Source organism: Chlamydomonas reinhardtii, chromosome 8 (assembly GCF_000002595.2).
Source record: "Chlamydomonas reinhardtii strain CC-503 cw92 mt+ chromosome 8, whole genome shotgun sequence".
In the NCBI taxonomy this organism is placed as follows: domain Eukaryota; kingdom Viridiplantae; phylum Chlorophyta; class Chlorophyceae; order Chlamydomonadales; family Chlamydomonadaceae; genus Chlamydomonas; species Chlamydomonas reinhardtii.
Window position 1 is genome coordinate 278929 of NC_057011.1, and position 15596 is coordinate 294524.

General features: G+C 63.9%; 3 protein-coding genes across 3 annotated transcripts in view; 2 read left to right on the forward strand and 1 right to left on the reverse strand.

Annotated features, from left to right (window-relative positions):
* Positions 1–361: 361 nt before the first annotated feature.
* On the forward strand, positions 362–3177 carry CHLRE_08g358561v5 (uncharacterized protein). The gene is made up of 5 exons (XM_043064744.1): positions 362–910; positions 1106–1169; positions 1326–1510; positions 1841–1959; positions 2157–3177. The coding sequence occupies exons 1-5, from the start codon at positions 680–682 to the stop codon at positions 2317–2319; spliced, it is 762 nt and encodes a 253-aa protein (XP_042921745.1). The 5' UTR covers positions 362–679; the 3' UTR covers positions 2320–3177.
* Positions 3178–3186: 9 nt separating this feature from the next.
* On the reverse strand, positions 3187–7491 carry CHLRE_08g358562v5 (uncharacterized protein). The gene is made up of 7 exons (XM_043064745.1): positions 7343–7491; positions 7078–7230; positions 6314–6391; positions 5849–5929; positions 4429–4506; positions 4146–4259; positions 3187–3863 (listed from the first exon to the last, which is right to left on the reverse strand). The coding sequence occupies exons 1-7, from the start codon at positions 7427–7429 to the stop codon at positions 3804–3806; spliced, it is 651 nt and encodes a 216-aa protein (XP_042921746.1). The 5' UTR covers positions 7430–7491; the 3' UTR covers positions 3187–3803.
* A 110-nt stretch (positions 7492–7601) lies between these two features.
* The window catches only part of CHLRE_08g358563v5 (uncharacterized protein), a 13932-nt gene continuing 5937 nt past the window's right edge, over positions 7602–15596 (forward strand). Inside the window, exons 1-15 of the mRNA XM_043064746.1 lie at positions 7602–7898; positions 8263–8357; positions 8628–8699; positions 9243–9383; positions 9706–9923; positions 10256–10535; positions 10771–10938; positions 11581–11674; positions 11859–11992; positions 12401–12602; positions 12832–12938; positions 13194–13374; positions 13711–13793; positions 14811–14996; positions 15426–15566. Coding sequence (XP_042921747.1) covers positions 7841–7898; positions 8263–8357; positions 8628–8699; positions 9243–9383; positions 9706–9923; positions 10256–10535; positions 10771–10938; positions 11581–11674; positions 11859–11992; positions 12401–12602; positions 12832–12938; positions 13194–13374; positions 13711–13793; positions 14811–14996; positions 15426–15566 — 2160 coding nt within the window. The 5' untranslated portion in view covers positions 7602–7840. The remainder of the gene's footprint in view (positions 7899–8262; positions 8358–8627; positions 8700–9242; positions 9384–9705; positions 9924–10255; positions 10536–10770; positions 10939–11580; positions 11675–11858; positions 11993–12400; positions 12603–12831; positions 12939–13193; positions 13375–13710; positions 13794–14810; positions 14997–15425; positions 15567–15596) is intronic.

Here is a 15596-nt window from a genome sequence, read left to right on the forward strand (position 1 = left end):
TCAGTCCTTCCCGGCAGTCAGACCTCCTCTTTCTTCAGCTGTACAAAGCTGACACCCCTTGTACCAGCGCGGCTTCGTGGGTGCCGGCGTGCCGCCCTAAGGGTAGCCAAGCAGAGTCCGGGACACATCCTGTTGGGACCTTCACGCTGCACCGCGCTACTTTCATGCGAAGCAGGATGCCTCCTCCCCTGCTGCCAGGACGGCCTGGTGACCCATAGTTCAGACATGCAGTCTGACATGCGCATAAGCGTGAACCCGCCCGACGGCAAGGGCGTCGGCGGGCGCCCGCACTCCCCCCATCCTCCTGTGTGGATGTGCATATGCTTGTCGCAGTTATTTCAATATTATGCTACATCACTTTGGTATCATATCATACTATGCTCAGGGCCATAGCGGGGTCATATTGAATCCTTCTAAGGCCCATTCGCTGCATGACGTCTACTTCACTCAGCCTTGCCATACTTTGCAGACCCACTACACCTACTAATATAGGAAGATTGGGCTACACTTTATGGGCAGACTTGCAGGGGCCTACCGTCAGTAAGCTTACCGGCGAGACAGGAAGAGAACGCTCAAGCGCCACCAAGATAGACATATATGCAGTAGATAGCTCAGAAATCTGTTGGTGCTTTTGAAATACAGCGCTTCTCCGCGAGCCCGAAGTCGCTCATCGACAAGTATGACGCGGTTTAAGAACTGCGGCGCAGCAGTGGTGCTGCCCTGCGCACCAGCTTGGTCGTTCGGAGGGAAACACAAGGGCGATGAACTCAGTCCAGGACCCGGCGCCGGCGCCTACCCCGATGCCACCGACTGGAACACCGCCAGCACTCGCTTTGGCGGCCCCCCTGGGCTGCAAAATCGGCCCTGGCAAAACTCCTCAGCTCCATACACCGGGCAACGCTACCTTAGAGTGAGTACAGTGTGGTACCAGCTGGGCGCACCGCCGTGCTATCAAGAAGGCCCAGGGCAGTTGGGAAGGCCCACGGCAGTAGTGAAGACCCAGGGCAGCAGTTTGGGCATGTGTGCCGCACTGTCGCCTGCCCTGCCCTGCCCTGCCCTGCCCTGTACCAATGGCGCCCCTGGCTGCATCCTTTCCCCCGCACAGCCGGACTACCTAAGCCAAAACCCCAAGGGGCCGGCCTGGAGCTTCGGGCAGCGCAACGGCAAAGGTGCGGATAACGCACCAGTCCTTCCAGTTGATCGTCCTGGTGCGCCATCCCCCTGCATCGCGTCCCGCTACCGTTTACGCCACCACTGCCCATCTATCCCTTTCCTCCGTCCCCCGCTCACACGCCATCCCCCGACCCCAAACGCATCCATAACAGACAACGGGCTGGGCCCCGGCGTGGGAGCCTACAGCCCCAACACCAACACCTTCAACTTCGGCAGGCAGCGGCACAGCACGTGGGGCCCGCCGCCCCGCCCCCGGCCGCCCAGCGCGCCGCCGCGGCAGCGGCCCGAGTCGCCCGACCGGCGCAAGTCCCGCATGCCGCCCGGGTTCAGCTTCAAGGTGCGCGCCCTGTGCCTGGAGCAGCCTGGAAGCCCCCGGCAGCTGGCCTAGCAGCTGGCCTGCTTGGCCTGCAGCGCCATCGGCCTGCTAGAGCTAGAGTAGGCCGACGGCGCTGCAGGCGGCACGCCCCTGGGGTCCAGGGAAGGTTGTTCGTTCTCCACGTCACTGGCTCGTGAACTGCGTCAGCAGGTCCCTCTTGTAACCAATGCAATCTGCTTGGGACACTGCGGGACGCGTGCCGCTGTTGGACCGCACAGCTGACCGCACCTTGCTCCGCCCTCCCTCCCCTGCCCTCCCCTCACCACCGCCAACTATGCATCATCGCCACAGGGCAAGTACCCGCCCGGCCGGAACACGGACTCGCCCGGCCCCGCCTACAACCCCTGCTGCGGGAAGGGCGGGTGCTGCGACGCCTGCGACAAATACCGGGGCCCGTCCTTCGGCATCAGGTGGGTGTGTAGCATTCAAGCGTAGGGGCAACTACCGGTACCGCTTGCGTCCAAATGCGGTCAGAGGCTGGGGGGGCAGCCCCAGGAATCCGCCATGCCCAACCCACCTGCTCACCTACCCGCTCCCTGCTCCTGTCCCTCACCTCCTCTGCCAAATCACTGCCCCCCACCCCCAACCCGCCCCACCCCGCCTCCAGGCACGCTATCCACCAGGAGCCGCCCGTGCCGCCGCCGGACTGGTATCACGTGGGCTGCAGCACGCTGGGCGCCGCCGCCGCCGGCTGCAATAGCGGCGAGGACGCCAACTACCACCGCCCCACGCGCCGGGACCACGCCTACGCCAGCGGCATTCGGCCATAGAGGGGAGGCGAGGGGGCAGGCGAGGGGGCGGCGAGGGAGGAGGCGAGGGAGGAGGCGAGGGAGGAGGCGAGGAGGCGATGGCGGGGGAGCAGGTCGCGCGGCTATCGGCGGCGCATGTGCTGCGCCCTTGTGGGGCGGGAGCAGGGCCTTGTGGCGCTCGCCGCCGCCCAGGTCTGCCACCAGGGCCTTGTCGTTAGAAAAGGACAGTACTGGTAACATGTGTGCATGGATGTGTGTGTACTGCGTTGTGTCCAATTGTTGTCGAGGTTGGCCGTGCGGCGGGTGTGCGGGCCTGCGGGGGCCCTAGCTTGTGGGGGTGTATGGACTAGGGAGGAGTACAGCGAGCTAGGCAGCAGGCGGGTTTGGAGTCAGCAGGTTCGGCTGGGGAGGAAATGAGGAGGAACAGCTGGCGTCGAGTGACACAGCGGTCACAGTGATATGCGGCACGTCAGGTCGAAGAGTCTGTCGTCAGACTAAACTGCCTGTGATGAAGATAAGACATGAAGAGTGCGAATAGGTATGTTCCAGTTTGCAATGCTTTTAAGGGCAGTGATGGCTCGGCTCGTGTCAGGGGTCTCGTATTACGTCGTCAGGCAGCCTGTGTGCTGTGGCGCTGGGTGACGCGGGCAAGCCGGGTCAGGGGACCCCTTGACCCTTGGATGGTTTATATGTTGGTGGATTCATTGCTAAAGCAGTTAGGCAAGGACTCGAAGGTCTGCAGCTGTGTCGCTGCATCATGTGCGAACAAATGGCACGGCGCCCCAGCGAAATAGGTTCCCAGGAGTATGCCGTCTCGGCAATGCGGCAGTTCCATTCATGTGTACACGTATCCAGTGTACATTGTAAACAAGACTTGAGAAGCTCTGCGCACGTGTTCCGTTACACACAGATGTCCGCGCGGTCACCAAGCAAGGCCGCCTGCTCAGCCTTCGTCCGGGCACCTGCCGACTGGATGGCAGCAAAATCGCCCGCAGTGCGCCACAGCCTCAAGCCCACACAGACGCCCCGCCACTTCACACACACCACACCTCCGCGCGGGCACTCGGGGCGCGGCCTGCCTACGCCCCGCTGCCCCAGGCCCCGGAGGCCGCCCGCAGCACCCGCCAGCTCCCCGCGACCTCCCCCACCACAACGTCCGTCACTGTCGTACTGCAAGTGTCGCCTAACCCTATGGTCTCCCGAGCCCTATCCCGCCCCCTCAAACGCCTCCTTGCGACAGGCTCGCACGGCCGGCCCACTCCTGAGCCAGCCTCCTCCCCGTCGACTCCTGTTGTCACAGTAGCGCCTGCGCCGCCGCGCACGGCTCCCGCCGTGACCCACTCACCAGCCTCACAAGCTCCACCAGCTCATCCTCCTCCTCTTCCCGTCACAGCTACCCGCACGTTCCTACGGCCGACTCGCCACGGGTCAGCTCAAAGACTGCGCCGCGCCCTGTCCTCCTTATCACCCGCACTCTACCGCTCTGCTCCCTGCTGTGTGGTTGTTTACGAGAGCTGGGCCAGGATGTCGCTCTCGCGCACCACAATGTAGTTGTCGCCGTCCTCCTGTGGAAACACACATAGGAACACACAGGAACACACGTGTGGTGAGCGGCCGTCTACAGTTGCGTACACCACAAGACGTGACGAGCGCCCGCCGTGCCTCCCCGGCCAGGCAGCTTGCTTCCAAGCTGTGTCGCTGCTTACTTCCTCCGCCCCTTCTGCCGCCTGAACCCCGGCCCTGCCACCAGAACCCCACCGTGCGAGACCCCCATCCACGGCGCCGCTGCCCCCCCCCCCCCCCCGCTGCCTTCCAGGCTGCCCCCCCCCCCCGCTGCCAGGCCTCACCTCGAACTCTGTCCCCGAGTACTTGGAGTACATGACGGTGGCGCCCACGGTCACGTTGGGCTTGACCAGCGCCTTGGTCTCCTCGTCCTCGCGGCCCTCGCCCACAGCCACCACCTGAGGGCGTGTGCGAGCGTGTGATGCACACACACAGAGAGCGAGAGTGAGCGAGGGTCCGTTCGTGCCTAAGCGCCCCAACCCGCCGTCAGCTGCCACCGCCACTGCTACCGGGGAGGCTTCAAGTACAGGCAAAGGTGCAGGCACAGGCGCAGGCTCGTGGACTCACGGTGCCGAAGGTGGGCTTCTCCGCCGACTCAGTCGCCAGCAGCACACCGCCCGAGGTCTTGTCCTCGGCCTTGGCGCCCTGCGGTTTGAGAGAGAGAGAGTGTGCGTGTGTGCGCGCTTGCGTTAGGAAAGCACAAAGGGAGAGAGATCGTGTATTTATGTGTGGGGGAGCAGCAGGGAGCCCAGCACTACAGCAGCGATGCACCAAAAGAAAGGGAAGGACGGAAGGTTGCGTGGCTCCACTGTCCGCTCTTGCATGCATGGCGATGCACGTGCCCGTCCAGGCTCATGTCTGGGGGCCGGTTAGGTGTTTGGCAGCCGCATAATCTACTGAATGGTGGGTTTCGCTCTGGCGCCCTCCGGTTGTTCGGATATCCCAGGCTTGGCAATAGACTAGACCAGCGCGGGTGCTTGAGGTACGTAAATGTTAGTAAGCAAGGCAGGTTTCATCGTTTACGGAAACACAGTCTATCTGTCCGTCCAGGCTCATGTCCGGGGGCCGGTTAGGTGTTTGGCAGCCGCACGGATAATCTACTGGATGGTGGGTTTCGCTCTGGCGCCCTCCGTGTTCGGATATCCCAGGCTTGGCAATAGACTAGACCAGCGCGGGTGCTTGAGGCACGTACATGTTAGTAAGCAAGGCAGGTTTCATCGTTTACGGAAACACAGTCTATCTGTCCGTCCAGGCTCATGTCCGGGGGCCGGTTAGGTGTTTGGCAGCCGCACGGATAATCTACTGGATGGTGGGTTTCGCTCTGGCGCCCTCCGTGTTCGGATATCCCAGGCTTGGCAATAGACTAGACCAGCGCGGGTGCTTGAGGCACGTAAATGTTAGTAAGCAAGGCAGGTTTCATCGTTTACGGAAACACAGTCTATCTGTCCGTCCAGGCTCATGTCCGGGGGCCGGTTAGGTGTTTGGCGGCCGCACGGATAATCTACTGGATGGTGGGTTTCGCTCTGGCGCCCTCCGTGTTCGGATATCCCAGGCTTGGCAATAGACTAGACCAGCGCGGGTGCTTGAGGCACGTAAATGTTAGTAAGCAAGGCAGGTTTCATCGTTTACGGAAACACACAGTCTATCTGTCCGTCCAGGCTCATGTCCGGGGGCCGGTTAGGTGATTGGCAGCCGCGGGGATAATCTACTGAATGCTGGGTTTCGTTCTGGCGCCAACCTATGTCAAGGTATCCCGCAGCCAGCGATTGGGTCGCAGCCGTTGCGGGTGCTTGCGGCGCTTACGGACTCGTAGTAGCAACACAGCAACACGGCAACAAATGACGCCTTGCCCTCGCACGCCTCAACCCTTGGTTGAACCACCCACTGAGTCGCTCCGCTGTGCTGACCGCCCGCCCTCGCCCCGGCCTTCCAGCCTTCCCCCGTCTCTCTGTCACACACACGCGACCACCACACCACACACGCGCACCTTGATGAGGATGCGGTCGGACAGGGGCTTGAGCTGCGCAATCTTCTCGCTGGCGGACAGCACACCAATCACGTCCTCCTCCTGCAGGACGTGCGCGCGGGTGGAGCAGTCGGCGTGAGCGCGTGTGTACGTGTGTGCGTGTACGTGTGTGCATGTATGTGTGTGTGTTTAGTGGCCGAGGGTGCAAACACCACCGGAGGGACATGTTCTAGCGAGCATGGCATGGCAACGACCACCAGCGCTTCACTTGTCTGCGCCGCGCTCTCATGCATCCCTGCCAGCCTTGCTCGGCCGCAGGTGCGCCACAGCGCTCCACCCGCCACCCCATCCCTCCCTCCCTCCATCCCTGTCCCCCCCCCTTCCATCCCTGCCCCTCCCTCCACCTCCAACCCCCAACCATGTCCAACCCCCTCCCCTCCCTCCCCTCCCTCTCCCCTCCGCTCAACTTGCCCCCCTCCCTCGCACCTTGAGCAGCACGTGCTCGGCGCCGCCCAGCTCCAGCTCGGTGCCGGCGAACTTGGAGTAGATCACCTTGTCGGACAGCTGCGTGGTGAGAGGTGAGGGTGTGGGGAGGTGAGGTGAGGAGGTGAAAGGTGAGGAGGAGAGATGGGGTGACAGTTGGGGGGACAGGGATGGGGAGTGTGTCGTGTGATGCGCTCGTGTCACGCGGCTGAATTGTTGCTGCAGCGAGGTGTGGCTGGTGGCGGAGCATGTGTGCTGAGGGCGGGAGCTGGGGAGGCGTAGGTGGAACCGCCGCGAGGGGTGGTGGTGAATGTGCGGCGAGGGGGGGGGGGCTGGAAAGCTCTAGAAGCTCCGGCTTCGAATCCTGGACGCAACCCAAGCCCTGCCCCGTCGCGCAAAGCAGCCCTAGTCCGCTGGCTTAATCCCAGCCATGTGTCAGCGCCACGGCATGTTGACAAAGCCGGCTAGGCAGGAGTGAGCCGTGGAGTGCTGCAGCATGCACCGCACCCGCACCCCCCACCCCAGCTGAGCCCGGAGCAGCAACTGGCGTTCACCCATATCGCCGCGGGCACATGAGAGGCCGTTGACCCCATTGAAAGTGCTTGCTACATTGCTGCTACCCCTGTTGGGGGGTTGGGCGCGCCGACCTGGGCAAGGGACAGGCTGCGCCGCTGACCGGCGCGACCCCTTCGTCGACACCAACCCGCGACCAAAATGTGGCCGTGTATGGCTTTCCAGTTCACCCAATTATCAGATCAAGCTCCTACCTTGACACTCTTGGCATCGCCCAGAGCAATAATCGAGCCAGCCGTGGGCTTGTTGCGCACGGACGCCGGCAGCAGCACACCGCCAACGCTCTTCGCCTCCTCCTTGTCAACCTTGACAAGCACGCGATCGCCAACGGGCTTCACGGCCTTGAACTGCGGGCGGGCGAAGGACGGGGCTCGAGTCTCCACACGTCTCTAGAAACACGAATCCGCCCCATCCGATAGACTTGCCCCTTTGCTGTTTGCCCAATTTGCATGTGCGCACCTGCTTGGGCACGGGGGTAGCCGCGCACACAGTCAGGCGGCCGCGGCTGGCCTTAACAAGGCTAGAGGAACGCATGGTCAGGGCCATCTTTGAGGTTGCGGCGGTCAGCAACCGGTGAGACTCTGTAATGCTGGTGAAAGAAGGGTGCCTGTGTAAAGTGGTGAAGGCATGTTCGGGGCCCCGTCTTGCACTCACTCGCTCCGCAAGCATGCGCTGCAATTTGGCCGCATTGCGACCGGAACTCTCTCGTTTCCTGCTTCATTTGCGCAGGTCCACAAGGCCAAATTTCAAATATCAGTGTAGTATTTTACGGAAGCCTATCGCGCAACTTTGTCGCTCGTTCGGTAACGAGAAAATAGTGTTTTACGCTGGAGCGTCGTTTGCCCCGCCACGGCTCCCCCTTAGCCGCTCATAGCAGTGCGTGCTGAGGCGGGCTCAGGCGGGGTACAGTACAGGTGCCAGGCGACTGCATCTGGCGCGTGAACTCGGCCAGGAGCAATGGCGAGCGGCCTGCAAAAGCTGCTGTATTTGCAGACCGTCAATAAGGTCGCGCAAGGTAGGTCTGGAAGCCGGTGCGGAGTCGGGGGCGCCCTAAAGCCGGCACCGTGTCGGTGAAGGGCGGGACGGCCGGAGTGGGGGTGGTGCCAGTGAGGCACGCGCGGGGCTGCTCATCGTGGGCGGTTCTCGTCTGCTCTCTTGAAGCGGCTTCCTTGCTATGGAGAATCCAGCGGATTCAGTACCAGGAAAGCCGGCAGCGGTGGGCGAGGGCGGCGGGCCATATCTGCCTTCGCCGTCCCTCCGTGCCGTCCCTCCCTCTCGGCTACGACTCATTCCGTAGCCCTCGACCCGGCGTGTCTCGGGCACCCTTCTCACCTCTTCCCCCTCTCTCCTTCTGCTGCTTTCCTGCTGTCGCTCTACAGAGATTGAGAACCATCTGCAGATCAGTGATGCCACTGTGGCGGAGTTCATTGTGGAGACAGCCAAGGATGCGGGCAATGTGGACAAGTTCAAAAAGGTGTGCGTTTGTCGGGAGGGGGTGCCCGTAGCCTGAAGCATTACCAGTCCTAAGATGATGGAAACATGCGGAGCTGCGGCGGACTCTAGCCGGCGCAGCGGCCGCCTCCTGAGGCGGGTGGTGGCCGCCGTTGTCTGTTGGCAGCAGCAACATTCCGAAACCAAATGCCTGCAACCCAGGTTGTTCAACAGCCACATGCCTCTACTGTTTGCCTTCTGCGTCCCCTCCATCACACAAACACAAACCGCACAACTATCTCCACCCTCACAGGCCATGCAGGAGATGGGCCTGGGGGCGGCGCTGAACGATGTGCTCATTGAGCGCTTCTGGAACATCATCCAGGTGGGGGGCAGCGGGGGGAGGCGGGTGGGGGTTGTAGATACCAGCCCAAACTAAACCAAACCCAATGCAATAGAGCGAGGAGGAGAGCGTGGCCGATGCTTGACAACGGAGTGGCACGCGACAATAGTCCCATCCCCGGAATGCACCGAGTTCCCAGTTTCCCAGCAAAACATGGGGGGCAGCGGGGGCGGGGGCGGGGGGGGGGCGAGTTGGTAGGGGGACCATGTGGGCGGAGGCGGGGCGGCGGCTGGTGGCAGTGATGGAGGCAGGGGGGGGCAGTGGGGCGGGGGCGGGTTTGGGCCACGGAGAGGAAGCAGGTGGGAGGAGGGGTGCTGTGTAGCTGTGGGGCGTTGTTGGGGCGGGCACTTGCTGGCAGCCAGGGAGCGGGCACGGGGAGTGGGGTAGCCGGCGGCTTGCTGCGGCCGGAGTACGTGTGCACACCCCTGGCCTGGCCGACAAGCCGAACACTCTGGCTAGCTGCAGCTGCATGACTGTCTGGCTAGCTGCAGCTGCATGACTGGCTGACTGGCCGACGACCTGCAGGCGCTGATGGGCGGCGGCGGCGGCGCGGGCGGCAGCGGCGGCGGCGGCGTGGGCCTGGCCCGGTCCAACGCGCGGCTGCCGGCGGCGGAGCTTCAGGACACACGCGACCGGGCCAAGCGCCTCACGCAGGAGCTGCTGGAGGTGTGGGGGGGGAGGCGATGTGGGGGGCGGTGTGTGTGGTGGGAGGGCTGTAAACACCACCCTAAACCGAACCGAACTGTATGTGTGTGTGTGGGGGGGGGGGGGGGGCGGACGGGATGGGACGAGGATTGAGGGCGCTGTGTGGGGCGGGTGGCTGGGTGGCTGGTAAGGAGGTATTGACGGCGTATCGTTGAGAGCTTGCAGGCGGCACGGGGCGTGGGCTGTACTTAGAGCGTTGGGGGAGCGGCACGACCCAAACCCGCGCCTGCTCTCCCTCTCCCCTGCTGACGGCCCGCTACCTCGCCACCCCGTCGCCCCACAGGAAGCCGACCAGAAGCGCCGCAAGGAGGAGGAGTCCGCGGCGGCGGCGGCGGGACCCGGGCCCTCCGGCCGCGGCGGCGGCGGCGACTCGCGCAGCGACCGGTACCGTGACGACCGCGACCGCGACCGGGACCGTGAGGGGCGGGGCCGTGGCCGTGACGAGGGCGGCGGCCGGCGGGAGCGCAGCCGCAGCCGCAGCCGGGAGCGCAAGCGCCGCAGGTGGGGGCGGGGGGGGGGAGGCGAGGAGGAACGGGAGGGGAGGCAAGGGGCACGGACGGGACGGGCATTGCGGCTTCAGGGCACCAGGCAGAGGAGTGGGTGCGCTTCGAGGAGAGAGGGAGGGAGTCAGGGAGTGAGGCGACGCCTGACGGGGACGGGGCTGTTTTGTGGGTGTGTCCTTGGGTCATTGAGTCACTGGTGCAGAAATCCCCAACTACCCAGCAGGCTTCTAACTGTCCATGCTGGGGACCCCCCCCCCATGCCTACAGTCGACCACTTCCTTATCTAATCATAAACGTAACCCCTCCCCCTTCACCCTCCCGCCACCGCAGCGACTACGCGGACGACGGCCCCGGCGGCGGCGGCGGCCGCGACCGCGACGGCTTCGCCCTCCCGCCGCCGCCTCCCAAGCGGCCGGCGCTGCCCGACGGCCCGGAGCTGGGCGGCGTGTACCGCGGCAAGGTGACGGGCACCATGGGCACCGGCTGCTTCGTGGAGCTGTGCGGCATGTCGCGGCCGGTGGAGGGGCTGGTGCACATTGCTAATATTTGCAAGAAGCCCATCCAGAGCCCCACGGACGTGGTGAAGCGCGGCGACGAGGTGTGGGTCAAGGTGAGCGGTGCATGGGCGCAGGGGGAGGGGAAGGGGAGGGGGAGGAGGGAGGGGGGAGGGAGAGGAGGGGGGAGGGGGAGGGAGGCTGGACTGTCCAACGGCCAACTGCCTTATGGCCATGTACCGGGCAGCTGTCCACAGTACCCATGTGCACGAATGCACACCCAAATGCACACATGCACCCCGCACCGACATCCACCCACCCCCACCCACACACCCACACACGCCTACGCAGGTGATCGGCATGGGCAGTGTGGGCGCCAACGGCAAGGCGCGTCTGAGCTTCTCCATGCGGGACGTGGACCAGGCCAGCGGCAAGGACCTGCTGCCCACACATCTGCTGCCGGGCGCGGACGGAGACGGCAAGCTGGCGGGGGGGCTCAAGGGCATGAGCGGCATCAAGGTGGGCGCGGGGGGCGGGGGGGCTTGGGGGGTGGGGGCGTGTTGGGTGGGGGCGTGTTGGGCGGGTGGAAGAGGGGGTTACTTAAATTCCAATCATATCAAGACCTGGAACCAGAGGGTTGGTGCGGGGGGTAGCGGTCATGAAAGACGCTGTGGGGGCTGGGGGGAAGGGAAAGGGCAAGGGTGGGGGAGCGGGTGTTTGTGTGGGGTGGAGGGGTGGAGGGGACATCATATGAACAGAAGGACGTGGTCGTGGAGGGGTGTGATGTGTTGGGTGGGATGAGGTGATGGGTTGACATGGGCTAACAGGCGGATACGAAGGATAGGAACACCACCACCACCACCCCAAGCTGGCTGCTGGACTTCGCGGACATCGGCAACAGCGTTTGCTATGCCTTCACTTTCTCAGTTTTCATGAATGTAACCCCCCCTACCGCCTACCGCACAATACTCTTATGCCCACGCACACGCCACACGCCACACACACACACACACACACACACACACACACACACACACACACACACACACACACACACACACACACACACACACACACACACACACACACACACACACACACACACACACACACACACACACACACACACACACACACACACACACACACACACACCACCAGGTGAACCCCGATGATGACGACCCCAACCCGCGGCGGCGCGGCAAGAAGCTCACCGAGTACGAGATGTGGGAGAACAAGCAGCTCATCTCCTCGGGTGGGTGTTTGAGCGGGGGGGCGTGTCAAGGACCGCACAGTTGGACCAGCTGCGTGAGAGGCCGCCCCCTTGGTGGTGCTGTCCACCGCCACGCCACGCCACGTGCTGTACGCCCCCACCTCATCCCCATCTGCCCCTCACGCCGCACCTCCGCACACGCCCCCACCCCCGAAACAATCCACAGGTGTGCTGGACGTGCGCGAGTACGCGCACTTTGACGAGCAGTCGGGGCTGGGCGTGTTGGCGTCCGCGACGGACCCGGCGGAGGCGGAGGAGTTTGAGATTGACCTCAACGACTCCGAGCCGCAGTTCCTCAAGGTGGGGTGGGAGGGCTAGGGTGGGAGGGTTAGGGTGGGAGGGTTAGGGTGGGAGGCGGGTGGGGGCGTAGGGGGGATGGGGGGGGGTGGGGTTGGGTGGGCGGGTATGTGGAAGCGGGGTCGTTGCGGGGGACGGGGGGGGGGAGGGGCGTGCAACGCAAGCCGACACGTGCCGATGAATGGTTTGTCCTCCCTCTGACGCCCACCTCCTCCACCTCCCCCTATTTTCTTGAGCTCGGGCACACAACCCCTGTACCACTCCAATCACTACTTATCAATGTAGCCCCCGAACACCTCGTCTGAATGTACGGTATACATCCATGGGACCCCCCCCTGTACCTGGCTACAACTTCACTTCGTAAACTTAATTCATGTACCCCCCCCCCCCCCCCGCCCGCCGCTGCTTCAGGGCGTGGGCACGCGCAGCGGCATTGAGATGAGCCCGGTCAAGATCGTGAAGAACCCGGACGGCTCGCTGCAGCGCGCCGCGATGACGCAGTCCGCCCTGGCCAAGGAGCGGCGCGAGCTCAAGGAGCAGCAGCAGCGCACGCTCCTGGAGGCCATCCCCAAGGACCTCAGCAGGCCCTGGGAGGACCCCATGGCAGACCCCAGTGAGCGCGGCGGGAAGGGGGCGGGCGGGCGGGCGACGTGGTTTTGGAGGGGGGGCTTGGGTCTGGGTCACGGGTCTGAGCCGTGGGTTTGCTTCTCGGGACGGCAGTCAACTACTGTCGAGGTCGTCTTGGGAGCTATGTTGTGCATGGAACTGTCGCGCCGCGTCCGTCTGCACCTGCACCACACACCCAACACCCGCCACCCGTCACGCTGCCCTGCCCCCCAAAGGCGAGCGCGCCCTGGCTCAGGAGCTGCGCGGCATTGGTCTGACGCAGTCGGACATCCCCGAGTGGAAGAAGGCGGCCATGGGCAAGGCCATTAGCTACGGCATGCAGGTGGGAGCAGGGCAGAAGGGGGTGCAGTGTGTGTGTATATGTATATGTGTGTGTGTGTGTGTGTGTGCGCGTGTGTGTGTGTGTGTGTGTGTGTGCATACGTGTTTGCTTCATATCTTTCATCAACCCGCACACGCATTATCATAAGCTCTCCACCCCCAACTATCCCCATCACCACACACCCCCACACCCACCCAAACCACGCTCACACAACACACACACACACCGCCTCCCCCACCTCACCTGCCCCCCCCAGGACGCTCGCAGCATCAAGGAGCAGCGCGAGAGCCTGCCCATCTTCAAGCTGAAGCAGCAGCTGATTGAGGCGGTGCGCGACAACCAGGTGTTGGTGGTGATTGGCGAGACCGGCAGCGGCAAGACCACACAGATGACGCAGTACCTGGCGGAGGCGGGATACACATCCACCGGCAAGATCGGTGAGCAGGGGGGTGGGGGGGCTGGGGGAGTTGGGGGCTGGGGGGCCGGGATTTGGAGTGGAGGGTGGGGTGGGGTGGGATGGGGGCGGGGTGTGGTGGTGGGGGGGGGGGGTAGGGCATGTATGCGTGGAAGGGGTTGAGAGAATGGGGTAGGGTAGCGGGTGGGGCAGCGGAGGGGAGGAGACCAAACGGACAGGCTGAGGGAGGGCCATGGGCGGCACCTGCAGCAGCGCCTGAGAATCATGTGCCCTCCCGCCACACAACTGTCTTGCCCCTGCACGCCTCACTTTCTCTTCTCTCCCTCCCTCTTCTCCCTCTCCCTCCCTCACCCCACAGGCTGCACTCAGCCCCGCCGTGTGGCCGCCATGAGTGTGGCCAAGCGTGTGGCGGAGGAGTTTGGGTGCCGCCTGGGCGAGGAGGTGAGCAGTGTTTTTTTTTGGGTAATACCATACTTTCCGGTAATAAATCCGGAGGTGGGCGTCCGGAGCCGGTAATGAGCGCGCCGAAGGCGCGCCAAAGCCGTTACCGGCTGTAAGGCCGGCTGGGGGCCGGGCGGGGGCGGGGCGGGGGCCGGGCGGGGGCCCGAAGGGCACCGCGTGCCCGTGCTGCATGAGGCCGAAGGCCAGCTTATCGCGAGCTGCTGCCCGCCAGGACCACTAATTACATCCTCTAGGTACGTTGGGCGGCGTGCGGCGTCCTCCCAGTGCGGCGGCGTCCTCCCAGTGCTTGAGGGCCGCGTCGTAGGGGAACCCTACGTCGCGTGCTTGACCCCTACGTCGCGGCCCTCAAGCACTGGGAGGACGCGGCGGGTGTGCGGGGCCGGTACAACATGTCGTGATGAGGGCGTAGTTTGACAGAGGTTGTGGTGACACAAGTGCGGGATACAGTGATGATGAAGTGCGGGGTACGGGGTGTTGCTGTAGACTAGCTGAACGCATGGAGGCATGACAGAGCGGAGAAGTATACGCAAGGCAGGCAAGGCGCGGGGAAGTCAGTTTCAAGCTGGGCAAGTATAGCAACGTCGTTCATGTTTTGTGGGGGGTCTGGGGGGCTGTGCCCCCCAGAAAAAAAAATTTCAGGGTAATGGCTGGAGACTCAGGGCAATAATCTTATTACTCGAATATAATCTGCAAACCCTTGTTTTGAAAAAAAAAACTGGAGGTGAGACGAGGAGGGGGGCGGGGGGGGTGGAGAGGTCGGGAGGGATGGGGGGTCAGAGGGTCGTGCCAGGATGGGCAGCATTGCCTCGGGAGAGGGATGTTTTTGGGTGCTTTTCCACCTCGCAACACGCGTACAGACACCCTTTGTTCCCACGCAACCCCCACCCTCCCTCCATCCCCCACCCCTCCTTACGGGATTGGTCCAACGTTAACCCCCACCCCTCCTCCTCGCCACCCCCCCCCCCCGAACCCCCCGACCCCACCACCCCCCATCAGGTGGGCTACGCCATCCGCTTTGAGGACTGCACCGGCCCCGAGACCGTCATCAAGTACATGACCGACGGCATGCTGCTGCGCGAGTGCCTGCTGGACGAGGCGCTGAGCCAGTACTCGGTCATCGTGCTGGACGAGGCGCACGAGCGCACCATACACACAGACGTGCTGTTCGGCCTGATGAAGGAGGTGGGGGGGGGAGAGGGATGGGGAGGCAGGGGGGAGGGGAGGGGGAGGGGAGGGGGAGGGAGGGGGAGGGGAGTGGGGGAGGGGAGGGGGGAGGGGAGGGGGGGAGGGAGGGGGAGGCGATGGAGGGGGCGGGAGAGGGGGAGGCATTCGCGCGTATCCTGGTGCCTGGAGCCGCCCACCCATCCCCCGCAACCACCACCACCCACCACGGCCACCACCTGCTCCAGCGCTGAGCCCTCCGCTGCACACCACCAACACCAACACCAACACCAACACCAGCACTCACCACCACCAACACCACCAACACCACCACACCACCACCACACACACACCACCCACCCACACACACACACACACACACACACACACACACACACACACACACACACACACACACACACACACACACACACACACACACACACCTAGGTGTGCAAGCGGCGCACGGACTTCAAGCTGATCGTCACCTCCGCCACCCTGGACGCCGAGAAGTTCTCCTCCTACTTCTTCGACGCGCCCATCTTCACCATCCCCGGCCGCACCTACCCCGTGGAGGTGCTGTACACCAAGGTGAGGGTGGTGTGTGGGCGGGGGGGGGGG